Genomic DNA, 18,202 nt, shown 5'->3' with positions numbered 1-18,202 from the left:
ATGTGGTTTTTTTTTTTTTTTTTTTTTTTTTTTTTTGTCTTTCAGACTATTTATGAGGTAGATTACATTCATCAATTTATACACATTGAACCATCCCTGAATCTCTGGGAGGAAGCCTACTTGGTCATGATGATCTTTTTGATGTGTTCTTAGATTTAGTTTGCAAATATTTTACTAAGAAATTTTGCACCTATGTTCATAAGGAATATTGGTTTATACTTTTCTTTTTCTTTTTGTTGGGTCTTTGTGCAATTTAGATACCAGGGTAATTTTGGTCTTGGAAAGGAGCTGAAAAAAGGCCACACTACAGATTGCCAGGGAAAGAATCGTCTTATCAACATCTTTAGTAATCATTCATCTACATGCTAGGAAGGAAAAGGTTAGGACCATAAGCAGCCTGTCTCATGGTTGAGGAATTCCTAATGAGACCAGATTCTTCCACATTCCAACCTCCAGCCTTTCCCTTAGGTTCAGACTGTTGCTCTTACCACTCACTTGTGGAAAGGGACTTGAATATCATTTCATCTCACACTTCTGTGACATCAACATCATGTGTCGTTGCTTCTGAGATCCAGGTCCAGGCCCAGGCATGGATACAACTAACTTCCTGTACTTCCTCATGTGAACCTTTGCTCTCCAGCCAATGCTAGTGGTCTGACATTCATTATTTTGTAACAAGGCTGCCCCAGCTTCTTTTAGGGATTCCAATGTCTCTCTCTGGTGCATCGCCACACACATACCACTCCAGGACACAACATCATACGTAATCATCTGTGCCCACAGTCAAAGTCAACGCCCCAGGTACCTGTAGAGATCTGGGATCAGTTTGTCATCAAAACGAGTACACAGGTTGTTGAGGACTTGCTCATGTTGTCCAAACAAGCGGATGTAGTTGGAGGATGGGAAAGGCTCCTTTGAAAAGCACGTGATGGTCTCCACCAACTTATAGTTGTTAATGTATAGTCGGAAGTACGTCCCCTTTTTCGCTTTACCCGTCACTACATCTGAACCCTGGTTGAGAATGAGGATTGGATCAGAAAAACAGTATCCAGAACATCCCTCAACTTGGGGAACTTTATTTTGGCAATTACTTTTTCAAGTATAATGGGCAAGTTCTATCTTGTTGCTAATAACAGCTATTGAAGTGCCAGAAACAACATTTTTCATGGCAAAATGTTCCTTATCACATTTTAAATTGTCATTAGATTGTTCTAAGCTTTACAATTAGTGCTGGGTAGCCACCAATTGTCTATAGCTCAGTATATCACCCAGTAAAGGAACTGGGGGTTCCTTTTTCTATGTATGGTAGGTTTGAAGTGTCAAATTTCACGGAGCCATTTTGAAAACGTCTTGGTCAAAGTGATCACAAGAATTTCCGGTTGTTTTAGAGAATACTTAAAAGACACAGATAAAAGGTGAAACCTGGTGTCAGGCTTTGGGGAGGAGGATGGCCCACTGATAATAACTTACTTCCCAGGAGGAAGCCCATAGGACATACCCCATACAGTGTGTAGATGAGCTTTTAGTTTATAAGTTGTTCAAGGTGTGGATTCTGCCTCTTAGAAATGTATTAAAACTGACTGCCACATGAACCTGATGACCAGGAAGGGTGTTGCTGTAGTCCAATGTCACCATTACACTTTTGATTTCAGCCCTGACAGCTACCGGCTCCCTATTAGAGCTCCGTTCCCTATTGATCTCAGTAGACAAACACAGGCTGTTAGTTGTGACTGATCTTTTACTTTGCCTCCAGATTCTGAATTTGGTTCACTCTTATACCAGTAATGCTTTTCTGAGGGCATACAGAGTTAAGCACTGAAGTCAAGTTCACTCTGAACTTGAATGTGGCATTTAGAAACCTTTAGCAAATTCATCTTGTCTTAATCCCAAACATTCGCTTAGTCTTGGATCCACCTGAAAGTTTTATCTAAACAGGGACACATGGTGCAACTGTTAATACCACTGCCAACTTGCCAGGATCTGGAACTACCTGGGACAGTGGTTCTCAACCTTCCTTAGACCAAAATCCTTTAATACAGTTCCTCATGTTGAGGTGACCTCCCTCCCCAACCATAAGCTTAGTTTTGTTGATATTTCGCCACTGTAATTTTGCTATTTTTATAAATCACAATATAAATACTCATGTTTCTGGTGGTCTTTGGGGGGAGGTTGAGAACCTCTGACCCAGTGGGGAAGACCACCAGGCACACCTGTGAGGGATCTTTTGTCTTAGGTTAGCTTCTGGGCATCCTCCTGAGGAATTATCTTGGTTAGGTTAATTGAGGTGCTAAGACCCATCCTAAAAGGGGGCAGCAAAATAAACCCCTTTTCCTTTAGGCTGCTTTTCTTGGAGTATTTTATCACAGCAACAGGAAAACCACTAAGCCACACAGTTTAACTTGTTGGTTAAACTGAGGCAACTGGTGGGCATTGTGGGGTCATACTGGGAGACACATCTGCAGACAAGACTCTAGCTCAGCTTCAAATACCATAGACTGGACATTTAAAGGATGGGGCTGATAGCATTGGAAAGAAGCTGAGCAGTGTTGTCTCAAGGAGGAGGCTGGTGGCCACATGTAAAGACATTCATGGGAAGAAACTGTGTCAGCAGAACATTTTCTATTTTCAAAATGGATCACACTAAAGAGCAGAGTATTCTTCATTTTGGGGGTCATCATTAAAATTAAAATGCATGTGTGTGTGTGTGTGTGTGTGTGTGGTGTGAATGTGTGTGTCTGTATGTGTATGTGCATGTGTGTGGATGCACGTAGAGGCAAAAAAAGTCAACTCTGTATGTTCTTCAGGAGCCACCTAGACCCGTTTTTTGGTAGGCGGGGGGATGGGCTCTCGTTGGCCTGGAGCTATCAGACTGGGCTAAACTGGCTGGCCAGCAACCCCCTAGAATTCTCTTGTCTCGGCCTCTGGCACTGGAATGATAATAAGCAAGTGCTGCAAGGCCCAGCATTTTTACCCAGGTGCCAGTAAAGACTCAGAAAGAGCTCTGCTGCAGAGTGTCTCTGCTCAGTCACCCTTCCCTCTCACCGAGGCATTTCTCTAGCACCACCTGCTCCTGGGAGTTTTTCATTCATTGCATTTGAGTCTTGACTTTCAAATCCCTCCACCTTGCGTGTGAGCGCGTGACATCAACTTTACTTGGACATCCCAGAATAGTAAGCACCACTTCAGAGCTGGAGTACCCATGGGTATGCAGACAGAGACCGCCACTGCGTGCCTGGCATGGTTTGAAATTGCTTGGCCCAGGGTGTGGCACAATTTGGAGCTGTAGCCTTGTTGGGGTAGGTGTGTCACTCTGAGCATGGGCTTTAAGACCCTCATCCTAGCTAGGATGGAAGTCAGTATTCTGCTAGTGGCCTTCAGATGAAGATGTAGAACTCTCAGTTCCTCCTGTACCATGAACGGCTAGTTGTTGTCTTGCTTCCAATCTTGATGATAATGGGCCGAACCTCTGAACCTGTAAGCAGCCCCAATTAAATGTTGTCCTCATAAGAGTTGCCTTGGTCATGGTATCTTTCACAGCAGTAAAACCCTAAGACAGAGGTCACGCAGCCAAAGGTCATAGGGGTCATTTGTACTGGCTGGTTTTGTGGGTCAACTTGACACACAGAGTTATCTCAGAGAAAGGAGCCTCCCTTGAGGAAATGCCTCCATGAGATCCAGCTATAGGGCATTTTCTCAATTAGTGATTAATGGGGGAGGGCCCATTGTGGGTGACCATCCCTGGGCTGGTAGTCCTGGGTTCTATAAGAAAGTAAGCTAAGCAAGCCAGGGGATGCAAGCCAGTAAGCAGCCTCCCTCCATGGCTTCTGCATCAGCTCCTGCCTCCAAGTTCTTACCCTGTGTGAGTTGCAGTCTTGACTTCCTTTGGTGATGAACAGCAATGTGGAAATGAAAACTGAATAAACCCTTCCCTCCCCAACTTGCTTCTTGGTCATGATGTTTTGTGACTGCCCTGGCTAAGCCAGTGTCTTTCCTGGATAAAATGCAGACTAGACTCTCCGGGTTTGTCATCAGCAGTTTGAGAGTTAGCCTACTGACCCCTTGGCAGAAAGGGACGATTTGGGGAAGAAGCTGGAACACCACAAGCCTGTGAGGGTTGAGTGAGCATTGAGTGAGAGGTCAAGCAGTAAAGCAGAACTTGCAAGATACTAGAAATATTCCTAGGAAAGTAGCTTGGGGGGTCCCAGCCAGCCCATCCCACCCCCACAGTATTGCTGCTGATGTGATGCTGGCTGCTAGCATCTCCCTGGTCACTGGAGAACAGGGACAGTGATCCCACAAGGTCTGGGCCGCTGCCTCCTCCTTTAATGTTTCTTTATGCTGAGTGACTGAGAAAAGGGTATGCAGCTACCGAAGAGACTGACTTTGTGAGCCTCCCATGTGGGCGATGGAAAGGTGGCTTTGCAAGGAACTTTGCTGGCTACCCCATACTCAGTTATGGACATCTCCTCTGTGTTCTGGAGGCTGTCATGGGCTCTACCCGCTAAGCTTGGCACTTCAAGATTGGGGGGATGGTTAGTTGCTATAGCAGTGGGGACATGACGAACTGTTAAGGATATATCTGGTAGCTTGCTGGCCAGGGGCCAACCAGTATCTGAGCAGGACATACCACTCATTGGCAACCTGTTGCATGAGGGTGGTAGCTTTAACATCGTTTCCAGCGCCATGATTTGATTTGATTGATTTATTTTTTTAATGGCCGAAACTCTGTGGTATCAGCGTCGTCATAAACACATCATGCTACACTGTGACCCGGGCTTGAAAAGCCTATCCAGTAAACAGCCACTCTAGAGAAAGGAACAGGGAGGAGGTCTTGCTGGTGACTGATCTTAGCTACAGAAGGCACACTGTATCAATCTTAATGAGCCTTGGCAATGCTTTAGCATGGCTGAGGGCGGGGTGGGAGCAGTCTGGAAACTCGTAATGCCTTGAGATATTGCACATCGATATTAAAGAGAATTCACACCCAAGCTGGCCTCTCAGCTACCGAGCGAGCACCCACAGTACTGTCCATTCCTACTGATGCTTGCTGCCCTGGTTCCCCCACCCCCAGACCCCTGGATTATATAGGCCAGAAAATCACTCTGGAGTTCACACCAAATGGAAGAAGACACAGGATTAATCAGCCTCGGTGTTTGAGAAACCAAGTCCCCCAGCTCTTGTGACAAACACATGATTTAAAAATGTCATAGTATCCAAGGCAGAATTTGTTGTGACAAATTTCTTTACTTTGTGGCACACAAGCCAACCAAGCATGTGGGCCAGAATGTGTAAATCAGTTCATTCTGGAGGTGCCTCGGGGTCTATTCTTTCGTGAAGGATTATGGTAAGAAGAGCTTATGGATGACAGAAGTGACTTCTTACTTTACCATTCCACTTACTGAGAACTAGAAAAGTCTAAGGTAGGTCTGGACCATGTCCGTTGTAAGAATAGTAATTCAGTTTCCCTACGGGGGGGAAGCATCTTCGGTGGGCTACACTCTTGATCAGCTGGCTGTATTTAGGTGACTGCCTGACCATTTTTGGCAATAATTTTGCATAAATTAATTGCAACTCCAAAAGACTGCCATGGAGCCATCCTACATTTTTTTTTCTTAGAAAATAAAATGGAAAAAAAAATCTGTTTAGAACTTCTGTACTAATTAAGAAGGAAGCCCACTTGGCAAAATGGTTAATTAAAGCCAGGGGTCCTGTTCAAATACTGTCACAGTACCAGCCAAAGAATCTATTTGAGTTGTACCATTATTAAGATTCTCATTATCCGAAACCCCTTCTGTGCATTCTGACTTGACGTAAAGAGTGCAGAGCCATGGTAGACACGGGAAGAATCATACAGCGTCCATTGAAGGCTCTGGTTTGGTCTTAAATCAAGCCCAGCATTTCCTAGCCCTTGTATGGATTAGGTGCATGTTGCTTATCTATGGTAACAAAAGAAGCCAGCCTGTGAACTCTCTGTATCCTGGACACCTGAAGGAATGTGAAGGCAGGGCACAATGGTGTTTGACTGCAATCTCCATCTCAGAAGGAGGCTAGGGAAAGAAAGTGCAAGTTTGAGGCCAACTCTTGAGCTAGATAGCATGACACGGTAGAAAAACACCAAACAGTCCCCCAAAGCATGGGGGTAAGAAAAGTTAAAAGAAAATACCATATGTCCTTTTTCCTAGAAGAAAGAAGTTTTGCTATTATAAGGAAGCAGGATTTACAAGATTTTTTTTACAGTAACTGGCCACCTGCTTTGTTCCAAGCACTGTAAATGATCAGGAATGGTTTGCTTTGTACAAAGGATCAGTAATAGCTCCAGGAACGAAGACAAGTGGAGTGACTCATTCAAAGTCCATGAGAAGCAAATGGAAGAGGGACTCTGCTTCCGAATGGGGAGGAGCTAGGAGCCAATGCCTTGTGACACTTTGAATACCCCCTTTTCTTCTAGTGTTTAAGGATTTTTCTAGTATAGTCTACTTATATCAGATTGACCAGAACCTGCCACATGGTTGGCCCTCTCTCTAAGAAAATCTGAGAAATATCTTTATGTTAAGTTGGTCAAGTCTGAATATTTCTCAAAAATATTCAGAAGACAATGGAACAGAGGTTCTGCCTCAATAGGGAAAATTCAAAAGTGACACGAGAGAAAGGGAGTCACTGTTTGACAAGAGGCAAGCCAGGGAACTTCTGGCAGAGGAGGTTACCTGAGGGGCTCTCCAATTGGCCAGCCAATAAGAAGTCCCACCCACAGCTCCTACCTTTCCCAGATGGCCTTTCTGTGTAATTCATGGATGGGAGGAAAACAGTTGGGCCAAAGAATATGCCTGGTCCAAAGAATATGCTTTCCCCAGAGTTACAAGGGCAGATGTTTACAGCCTGACTGTGTATCAAAACTTAACAATGGCTTACTGATCTTCAGTAGGTTAACTGTGGTACACCTAGATAATAATACAATATCACTCAGTATTTAAGGAAATGGGCTACATGGCGTGAAAAGACACAGAAGGAACTTACATGTATATTACTAGGTGAAATAAGCCAATCTGAAAGGCCACATGTGGTGGTTACAATGATTTGATGTGTTGGTTAATTGGTAAATTGTCAATTTGATGGAATTTAGGGTCACCACAGAAGCAAAGCCCTGGGCATGCCAGTAAGGGAGTTTCTAGGTTAGGTTTTGTGAGGATGGCAGCATTCCACAGGCTGGGGTCCTATACTATAGACAAAGCAGGGCATGAGCATCTCTGTCTCTCTGCTTTCTCATTGTGAATGTAATTTGACTACCACCTCAAGTTCCTGCCTTCTCTGTAATGAGGACTGTATCCTCAAGCTGTGGGTTCAAATACACCCACAAGCCGCTTATTGTCAGGTGTTTGGTCACAGAAATAAGAAGAGTAACTGATACAAATGTCAACTTTGGAGACAATGAAGGTTAAAGGTTCCCAGCCCTTCATGGTGCAGAAGGAATGAAGGATGGGACACAGAGGAGTTTTTAGTAGGGCTCTGTGTGGCACTGTGGTGGTAGATGCATTGTAACGGCCCTTCAGAATGCACAAGCACCTAGAGCCAATCCTCATGAGAGCTAAGGGGTCTGCCGATAATGATGAGCTGATGAAGGCCCATCCGCTCTGATGGCTGTGCCACATTGGTGGGGGATGTAGGTAGTTGCTTGGGGGGGGGGCAGGGGAACAAGGAGAATCCAGAAAAATCACTGTAACTTTTGCTTGAGTTTGTTATGAAATTAAAACTACTCTTTATAAGTCTATTAAGAAAACATATGTTAACGCACCAATAAACTTAATTATCTCATGATCTGTGGGAGTTAGAGGTGGGGGGTGGCTTTCCTGGGAACTCAAAGTCTTCTAGGCTTTCTGTCAAGGGTTTGGGTGGATCAAGAGGCATCTAAAGACTTGAATGGCACCGATTCTAAGGCAGGTCACTCATACAGCTGGTGTTACCATACAGACCTCGCCAAAGGGTTGCTTGGGAAACCCTACCCTATGGCAGTTGACAATCTGGAAAAGGGCAAGGTGGAGTTATAGTATCTTCGCAACATTGATATAGCCTTGGAAACCACACACAGTTATCTCTACAGTACTTTGCAGGCCACACCGGTCAGTTCTGCTCCCTTTGGGAGTGCACCACATGTTGGTGTGAAGAGCAAAGACCGTTAGGGACCATTTTGAATCTTGACATGCAGAGTAGGTGTATGATATGTGAACCAAAGACTTTGAGTCAAAAAATTTCCCTCCCATCAATAAAGATTTTATGAACAGAGGTACAGTAAAACTCAAGGTCAATACTTACAAAATCAGGCTGTGACCTTTGTAGATCCAAAGGAGTTGGGATGGCAGGTTTGGAAATATGCAGATAATGATAAGACCCAGGAAGAATCCCTCCTAGAGGAAATGGCAGGTGTCCATATCAGAAAGGAATTATTGGTTCGGTAGAGAACAGTTCATATTTCATCAAAAAACACATGGAGATGTCTATAATGTCTGCTCCTGAAACTGCAGCCAATTAGCAAGGTAGGCCCTAGAGTGGTTGAGTTTTAATTAGTCAAATCAATACCCTATAATATAGCCACCAGGCCAAGATGAGCAGAGATGTGCCCTGTGACTTCCTGCACCTCCCTGTACTCTAACCCACAGCTACCAAACCAGACCAAAAGCTCCAAGATGTTGCCATGGACTTGCCATTCCTTTTTTTTTTTTTTTTTTTTTTTTTTTGGTTTTTCGAGACAGAGTTTCTCTGTATAGCCCTGGCTGTCCTGGCACTCACTTTGTAGACCAGGCTGGCCTCGAACTCAGAAATCCGCCTGCATCTGCCTCCCGAGTGCTGGGATTAAAGGCATGTGCCACCACGCCCAGCTGCCATTTTCAACATTCCTCCAAATAAACAAAATATTAAAATCTATATTTTCTATGGATACTTAACAAAGTTCCTAGCTCAATGCTTTAGAAAACTATTATCGTAAAATCCTTAGTATTTTGTCGATAAGCTTGAGTCTGACCAACCTCTTCTCTGAGGGTCTCTGTTCTCCTACCTGCCTGAGGTCATTTCCTAAGGCCTCACCCAGAGGAGAAGCAGAGCAGGTACTACCTTAGCAGGAGGAAGACGGGGTGGAATGTGGACCTTGGTCTCCTCGGCCTGGTATTCCATTTACTAGAACAGGGTTCGTAAATATCTTCAGGGCTTATATATTCGTGCTTTGCAACTTAGCCTGGGAACCTCCCAGCAGTGCACATGGAATTCTGTAACTATGTGGGGGGTTTCTGGTGGTAAGGTCTACAACGTCTAAAGACATGGTTTTAAAATATCTCTTCTCCTATCTCTTTTTCCTCTCAACATAATAAAAACCTGTTTTCCTCTTCCTGCGGGCAGTTCAAGGTGACCTGTAAAAATGGTTTACTCCTCTCTTGACTCAGAAAATTCTACAAAAGCAGGTAGATCAAGAGGTTCATATCCTTACATTTGCTTCGGAATACCCATGAAACTGTCTAGGCCATCCAAGGTATGCAAATCCTAAAAGCTACCAAGTATCTGAAGGATGTAATTTTGAGGGAGTTATGTGCACCATGCTGGTGGCATAATGATAGATTCTGTAGATGTGCCCAAACCAAATAGTAGGGCTGGACACAGGATTGATGGCCCCTGAAGAGAGCTTAATTCCTGGTGTACAAAAATCTGAACTCAAAGTGTTGGATATAGATGTTGTAGTCATTGAACATATCCAAGCCAACAAGGAACCAAGGCATGTCTTTGAACTTAAAGAACTCTTGGTTGCATTAACCTACACAACCACTTCCCTCTGCCACATAAAGAGGATCACCATAAAAAGGGAACAAATTGTTTCTAAGAAGAAAAAGATACACCAGAAGAAAATGAATAAACAAAAGCTTGGGATTCAGGAATAAGTTAAGCATGAAATAAATGCAAAAAAGCCACCTTACATATGAAATTATCTTCTTAGGGGTCAACAAGTCTTGGGGAGTGAAAATGGGCTATTTCTCAGCTGTAAATGGCTGAACCAATCTGTGAAGAGAGCAGGCTAGCTGGAAAGACAGCTCATGGTAAAGGATGCTTGCTACTTTGCAGGTGACTGTGGGTTTCCAGCACCCATACAGCGACTAACAACTGTCTACAATTCAAACTTCAGGGTATTCTATGCCCTTTTCCAGCATCCACATACATGTGGTACATAGACTTAAGGCAGCACAACCATACACAGAAAAAAAACCCAAACATATAAATATTTAGAGAGAAGGCTAAGGAATGGACTGTGGAAGGGTCTCTTCATCTTGGAACTTATGACAAGGATGGAAACTTAGGATATGATGTCAAGGCAAACCACTGTCCACCGTCCCTGAGATCTCTAAGCTAGTTACTGATGATTTTCCAGTCTACAAAATGGGGACTGTTAGGAAGGAAACCCTCATACATGTCCAATGTGCAAAGGACAGAATAATGATATTAGTGTGTTTACCCTAGATGCCAAAGCAAGGTGATGGGCTCCTACTCCACCTCCATAACAGACCATTAAAGACCAAGAGATATGTCTAAGAAAAACATGGCTGATTTCATCAAATGAGGAGGAAAAAAGGAACCTTCTACATACCTTGGATCTTGGCTCCCTTGTACATGGGGATGAGGCGGTCAAGGTCAGCTGGTGGTTCAGTCATAGGCTCAAGGGTTGGGTCAAAGAGACTGAGCATAGCTGCAGCTAGCTGAAAGCCAATTTCTTTGGAACTGAAATTGCTGTGAGTCCACTCATTTGAGTAATATCGGTTGGAGAATTTGGTGAGGGAACCAGCAGCTCGGATGGCTATGTCGTTGGTGTGGAAGGTGGTGTCAATCACAAGTCGGCCATCATAGACAAGGCATGCATCATTAAATGCTTTAAATGTTTCGTAATCCACGTTCTTCTTGTAGAAGCTGAAGAACGCCTGCAAAGCAAAGAAGGAAAACCACATCATTAATGGGTGTGGTTTTCTGAATGAGAATGGCCTCTACAGGCTCATACTTTGATGGAACTGTTTGGAAAGGATTAGAAGGTGTGGCCTTGTTGGGGGTGGTATGTCACTGAGGGTGGGATTTGCAAATCCCACAAAATTCTCAGCTTTCTCTCTTTGCCTCCTGCTTGTAGATCTCAGCTTCTGCTCCAGTGCCGTGCCATACCTGCCTGGTGGTCATAGACTCTAATAACTCTGAAACTGTAGAGGAGCCCAGTCAAATGTTTCCTTTTATAAATTTGCCTTAGCCATGATGTCTTTTCATAGTGGTAGAAAAGTAACTAAGACAACCGGTTACTCCTTTTTGTGTTTCTGGCTGGGGATCATGAAGCTGGGCAGGTACTCTACTGGGTATTGCTCTTGATTTCACTTGCCCCAGAGTGTGAACAGTCTTCAGGGTACAGAAAATGTCCACTGACAGTTTATCATAACTCTGTGTGAAAGAGGTGGGGATACAAAGGGAGGGAAGCAGAGGAGATTCCAGACCTTTACGAAGAGCACATTAAGATCATCCTACACCATTCCTTGTCATTCAGCTTATACACGATAGGAAAAAGAAAGACATCAAGTGAGGGGAGCTAGCACAGGGATGAGAATTTTCGCTCTGTAAGAAGGTGTTCGTCGGTACAGGCCATGGTTCCCCTGTGGGAACACTTAAAAAGTTGCCACTGTGGCCTTTTCCAGCTCATTCCCCTGTGTCTGACACAGGTCTCTCAAGCTTCCTTCTTGGAGTCACCTCATCTTCTCTTCAACCTTCAGATCGGTACATTCATGAGTTTTAAATGCAGCAATCCTTTAAACAGTAACTACATTTTATTTACGTATTGTGTGTGTACGTATGCCTGAGTGTGTATTCTGTAGCTTGCATGTGGACGTCACAGGACAAGTGGGAGTCAGTTTGCTTTATCCATAATGTGGGTCCTAGGAATCAAGTGTAGGTCATTAGCCTTGGCAGCGAGAGTCTCTACACTCTTAGCCATCTCGTCAGGCTGAAAGCCCAGCAATGACACTGAAGGATGTCCCAGAGAGTTATATGCTGTATCTACCAGGCTGGCTCTTGCCCTACTGCTTGCTGCCCTGGAACAGCAGGCAGGGGGTATGACTAGTAGCCACAGGGGCCTTCATCTCTCTGAGTCTCTTCTGCCTCTAAGCCTGTGTTTCCCTACACACTTTTCACTTCTTCCCTTTCCCCACTTAGGTAAAACAGATTTCTACCTACATAAAAGCAGAGAGAGTTGACATCAGTTACGCATAAAAACAGTATCCTTCACCTCTCGAATCTCTGACATTCTTCAAAATCATCCACAAAAGTTCTTCCTGTTAGTGGTTTTCTGAACTTTGTTGGCTATGGTGTAGTAACACATTTAACAAATACTTTTATCGTAATTTTTTTAGCTGTGAGGATTATCAGCACTGTGCTGCTGTTACCCACACGGCTCTGGGGCACACACCACTTTCGTTGCAATTGGATTTTGCACAGCAGTAGTTCCACACTGAAAGGTGAACCAGCGAATCTAACAAAGATTTGCTAGATCTCATCCGTCCACATGTGCAGATTCGACCCTATCTCCTCAGATCCAGGTCTAACATCACTGTGTCAGCTGTTTGTCTGCCTCACTAGTTTCCAGGCAACCCTGCTTCAGGAATGGAGGAGCCATGCCTTGAGACAGGCTCTCCCACACAAAATAACCATAAAGTCTAGTCAAAATGGAAGGGCTGTGACCAAGGGTCCTGATGACTATTTAAAGTCTCAGAGATTGTGTATGACTATAAAAAGCCGAAATGACCAGTGTGGGACTAATTTTCCATATTTGGGAGCTTCTAAAAGAGGGTGGGTTATAGGCATTTTATGATAAAATAAAAGAAAGAGAGCCCCTAATAAAAGAAAGAGTAAATTTTGAAATAATATCAACAGATTTTTCTGGTTATAAGAACAAAGAGAAGAAAATCTATTTTTAAAAAAAGCACAGCTTTAAAGCCTCAGGAAACACTATATATAACTGGGGATGTAATTAAAGTAGAAGAGAAGAATGGGGCCAAATAATGGCCAAGAATTTGCTAAAATTTTAGCAAAAGCCATGGATTTATAGACTCAAGAAACTCAGTGAACCACAGGTAAGATTAAAACTTAAAACATAATAAATATAAACCATCAATTGCATCAAACTTCTGCACATCAATGTCAAAGAGAAAGCCCTGAAGCCACACACAGAGGAAATGATGGATGACATCCAAAGGGGACAATGTCTTCAATGTCCACAAACTTTTAAGTCAAAATGCTACAATACTAAAATAATACTATGGTAATATGGTAAGAAACAAATTCAAAGTTGGAGAGATACCTGTTAGCCCCAAATTCTATATCCAGTAGAAATAAGCACATTTTCAAATATTTTCATTTACAAATATAAGTATTTATTGCTATCAGACTGATCATACACAAAGCACTGACAGAAGATATTTAGGCAAAGGGAGACCCATATTTTCAAAAACAAAAGAAAGAGCTACAAAAATGAGAAAAATATCCATACAGACATAAAATAGGTGTCTTAGTTCTTTAAACCATGAAGCCAGGAGGCGGGGACATAAAGGAGTTGGTAGCATTCTTCCCTAGAATGTAAAACCCTAGGGCTTGGTCCTCAGCACTGCAGAAACCAAGAGGTCATATAGCCCAGTAGCCAGATTAAATCTCCTCTCCCACTATCAGGTCCTGTCCAATTGGCACCTGGAATTCCTCCTTATGCTAATGAGGCATCCCCAGCACCCTGGCCCAGGCCAATGATGTACACTCACTCAATAGCCCCTACTCATCCCATGTCCCAGAGGGTTAACTAGCTTTTGTTTCCCCCATTAAACTGAGCTGTCTTGCCAAAGCTGCCTCTGGAGAGTCTGTTCTCTTCACACTCACCACCCCCTGAGGTTCTTCCCTCCATTCTCTGCCCAGGATCCACAGGTTGTGAATGGGCAGGGAAGCAGAGCCTGAACAGCCCGGTATATTCCATAGTGATAAGGTCACAACTCACAAGGTAGATAGCCAAGCTTTAACAGTTCATGGGCTCAATAGCAGGCAAGGAACGGAAAAGAATGGAATTAAAGAGAGAAACAGAAAGTTCTAAAATAATATGAGATTTTAATAATGTTACCCCTAGTAATTACTGTATTTAGTCCCAAACCACTGGCGAAATAAAGTAAATATCAGTAAAGAGAATCCAGCAGCAATACCAGCCATATAGAACTAGTTATTATTTACAGAACCAATAGTTACTGAATACTTACTAATGGCATGTACACAAAATTCTACATTCTCTTAGACATAAAATACATCCCTCCTTCTTCTTAAGGGATTGGATAATGGTCAACAGCAGCATTGAATTAAAAATCAACTAAAACATGCTTTGTAGGAAATCATGAAATCTGAAACCAAATGATACATAATCCAGGGTTAATAAAGAATCATAAGGAAGGCAGACAATATTTTTGCCAAAGTGCTAGGAAAAATTCAATACATTAAAATTTTTTGAGAGGCAGCTAAAATGTTGAGGCAAACTGAGGGCAGTATTTAAAAAAAAATACTATTGATGACTTACGACTCTACCTGACAGAAGCAGAAAAGAGGACAAAGAGGATCCAATGCAGGAGGAGCAGGCTAGTCACGGAGAACAAAACTGTGGAAGAGAAAAGGAGCTGCCTTTACTGAGAAGTAAGCTTTGATTGTTATCTTTGAAAAAAAAATCAATAAAATCGACAGGTCTCCATTTTAGCTGGCTTAAGATAGAGGGGAATGGGGACGGAACTCAGTTCGTCAGTGTCGGAAATAAATGAGGTGGGAGACTTCCAGATAAGATGGCTGGTGAAGCAGAGATGATGAAGATGACGATGATCATGATAATAATATCTCCATTCTGAAGAGAGGAAATGAGAGTGGGCCTTGGAAACTCACAAAGGAAGTGAAAGTATATGTGGACAAAGGATAAGATAACCACAAAGTAGGATGCAGAATGGTAATGATAATGTAGCCTTGGCCCACCCTGAGAAGGGGAGGGAGAGATGGGACAAAAGCCAGAATGAAGATGGACAGTCCTACTCTCAGGAAAGGCCTACAGCCCCCACAAGCCTCAGAGCCCATCACCAGTTTTGGGAAGAAAATGACTTCTCTGGTACATGTGCCAGTGAGTAGCAATAAATCCTACTTTGTCTCGATGTGTGACTCCGGGTGCACTGGGATGCTATCTTGAAAGATAAACTAACCGGGCGTGGTGGCGCACGCCTTTAATCCCAGCACTTGGGAGGCAGAGACAGGTGGATTTCTGAGTTGGAGGCCAGCCTGGTCTACAAAGCGAGTTCCAGGACAGCCAGGGCTACACAGAGAAACCCTGTCTCGAAAACAAACACACACAAAAAAAAAAAAAAGAAAGGAAGGAAGGAAGGAAGGAAGAAAAGAAAAGAAAAGAAAAGAAAAAAAGAAAAGAAAAGAAAAGAAAAGAAAAGAAAAAAAGAAAAAGAAAGAAAGATAAACTATTGTTACAAACAGAGCTGCATCAGGGAATCTCAGTTTTGCTGTCAGAGTCACTGGGTGAGGGAAGACCCAGAGGAGCCATTGTAGAGCAGGAGAGATGGATGCTGACTTGATGAAGACAGGAGGTAGGTAGATGGAGGCTCCTCTCACACGGGGCTGCGCACAGGCGAGACACCTCATCCTCAGTGGGCAAGAATAGATTGAGCTGACTGAGAATACCCTGCAGTTTCTGGGCTCGAAATGTGTCAGTGTGAAAAGTGTCAATCTCTGGGCCTACCTATCTGCATTCACTGTTGCAGAGACTGAGACCTTTAAAGGTCCAGAGGGGTACTTGATCTCCACAGCGGTGTGCTTGCATGAGACTGATTGAAATCAGAAGGTCTTGAAAGTATGAAGATGGGTCCCAAGTCTGTACTGAGCCCAGGGTGTGGTTAGATTTTAGTCTCAATACACCGGGAGACATCTACATAGGTAAAACATTAGTCCCCTCACAGGGTATATGATCTGGGGAGTTGTGGAGGTGGAGGGCAAAAGAACTCACTGAGCCCAAAGACTGAAAAGCTAAACGCGGCTTTCGAGGTTCCTGGGACAGAAAGGAAGACAGGAATGTGCTGATAATCTATATGACAGCTCTCAAAAGAAGTAGAAATGACCAGTAAGTACTTGAAAAGGCATTCCACATCCTTAGCCAAGGGCAAAACGCAAAGTAAAACTACTCTAATAGTCTATCTCACTTCAGTAAGAATGGCTACCATTGAGAAAATAAATGGAGCCGGGCAGTGGTGGCACATGCCTTTAATCCCAGAACTTGGGAAGTAGAAGCAGGAAGATCTCTCTGAGTTCAAGGTCAGCATAGTCTACACAGCAAGTTCCAGTATGGCCAGGGCTACACAGAGAAACCCTATCTCAACAAAACAAAACAAAGCAAAACAAAACAAAACAAGGAAAGAAATGACAACATTTTGTTTGTGTGTTTGTTTGTTTGTTTAGCTTCAGGGTCTCTTGCTGAATCTGGAGCTGGACAACTTGACTAGACTCTCTGGTCATTGGTTTCTGAGGATCTGCACAACTGCATGTGCCATGTACTGTGATTGCAGGCATGCAACATGGCACTCGGTCATTTATTTACATGTGTGCTGGAGATCCAAATTCAGCCCCTTAAGCTTACATGTCAAATATTTAACCAACTGAGCCATCTTCCCAGCCAAATGCCATGAATTTTGACCAACTTAAATGAAACAAATAAATTACTTAAATATTATAATCTGCCAAAATTGGCATAAGGAAGTAGAAACCCCGAGTACCCTTTTACCTAGAAGAGAAATTGAATTTGTCCTCAAAACCTTTCCTACACTATGTGTTCCACTCCTAGATAGTTTCACTGGCCAACTTTATTAACATTCAAAGAAGTAATGTCAGCCTCACACCGGCCTTTTAAGACGATGCAGCGGGAACAAACATCACCTAGCATTCCACACAGCTAGCAGCGCTCAGACTTCCAAACCCTACAGCGGTATGCATCTTTGCCTCAAAATAATTCTGAATCATCCAAAAATAATTCTAAAATATGCTAACAAATAAAACTAAGCCATACTTAGATGGATAACCGTGAGTAATTAAGAGTTGTTCCAGAAATTAGACTGTGTTGAAATTCTGGAAACATAATCAATGCAATCCACTGTATTTGTACACTAGAGAGGAAAGACTATGACTCCTTTGAAAGCTACTGGAAATACACATGATGAAGCTCAACATCCATTGAGAAAACTTCTGGGCAAACTGAACAAATGGTTACTTCCTCCATCTGATAAACGATACTAACGAAGTCCACAGCAACCCCTTACTGACAGGATGGCCTGGCGCTCTCTCCTGAGATGCGGAACAATGCAGGGACCTCCTCACCAGCATTGGACTGCAGGTGCTGGACAGTAGAACAGAACAAAGATTTGAATAAAAAAGTCTAAGCACCACAAAGGGAGTAGTAAATGACTTCTTCACAACATTATCCATCAAGCATACTGCTTGCACTGTACGTTTAAGCATTTAGGAACCAACCCTCAGAGCTAGAAGATAAATTTAGCCATGTTTCAGAGTACAGTGTTTATTTAAATCGCACATTGATTATTATCCACAATCAATCAGGGAAACCAGATTTAATCCATTTACAACAGGCTAGACACTTGATAAAAGGAATCCCTGCAGGGCCAATGAGTGCCTGAGGCCATGCCTCTATCCTTACCTAGGAAAGCACAAACTACAAATGCAGCTGTATGCCATGGGACACACTCGAAGTGCCTAAGGCAGAGCACTGAGGGTTCTAAGTGTCAGAGCACTCAGAGCTTTTCAATAAAGTGCTTGTGGAAATGTAAACTAGTACCTCTACTTAAACTAGTACCCCTACTTTGGTGGGCAGTAGGTGACTTCTTTCTTCAGTTAATTTTTTTCTTTTTTTTCTTTTTTTTAATTATTATTATTTTCTTTATTTACATTTCAAATGCTATCCCGAAAGTTCCCTATATCCCCCCCCCGCCCCTGCTCCCCTAAGCACCCACTCCCACTAATTGGCCTTGACCTTCCAATGTGCTAGTTCATATAAAGTTTGCAAGACCAAGGGGCCTATCTTCCCAGTGATGGCCGATTAGGCCATCTTCTGCTACATATGCAGCTAGAGACA

At 43.2% G+C, this 18,202-nt stretch overlaps 1 protein-coding gene across 1 annotated transcript in view; it reads right to left on the bottom strand.

Annotated features, from left to right (window-relative positions):
• Window positions 1–18,202, bottom strand: part of Cfap61 (cilia and flagella associated protein 61) — a 276,129-nt gene that overhangs the window by 54,822 nt on the left and 203,105 nt on the right. The window contains exons 24-26 of the mRNA XM_029536666.1: window positions 10,619–10,946; window positions 8,308–8,399; window positions 806–1,011 (exon numbers count right to left, since the gene is read on the bottom strand). Coding sequence (XP_029392526.1) covers window positions 806–1,011; window positions 8,308–8,399; window positions 10,619–10,946 — 626 coding nt within the window. The remainder of the gene's footprint in view (window positions 1–805; window positions 1,012–8,307; window positions 8,400–10,618; window positions 10,947–18,202) is intronic.

This window comes from Mus pahari, chromosome 3 (assembly GCF_900095145.1).
Source record: "Mus pahari chromosome 3, PAHARI_EIJ_v1.1, whole genome shotgun sequence".
NCBI lineage: Eukaryota > Metazoa > Chordata > Mammalia > Rodentia > Muridae > Mus > Mus pahari.
Note: the sequence above shows the minus strand (reverse complement) of the source record. Positions and strands in the feature narration are given on the sequence as shown.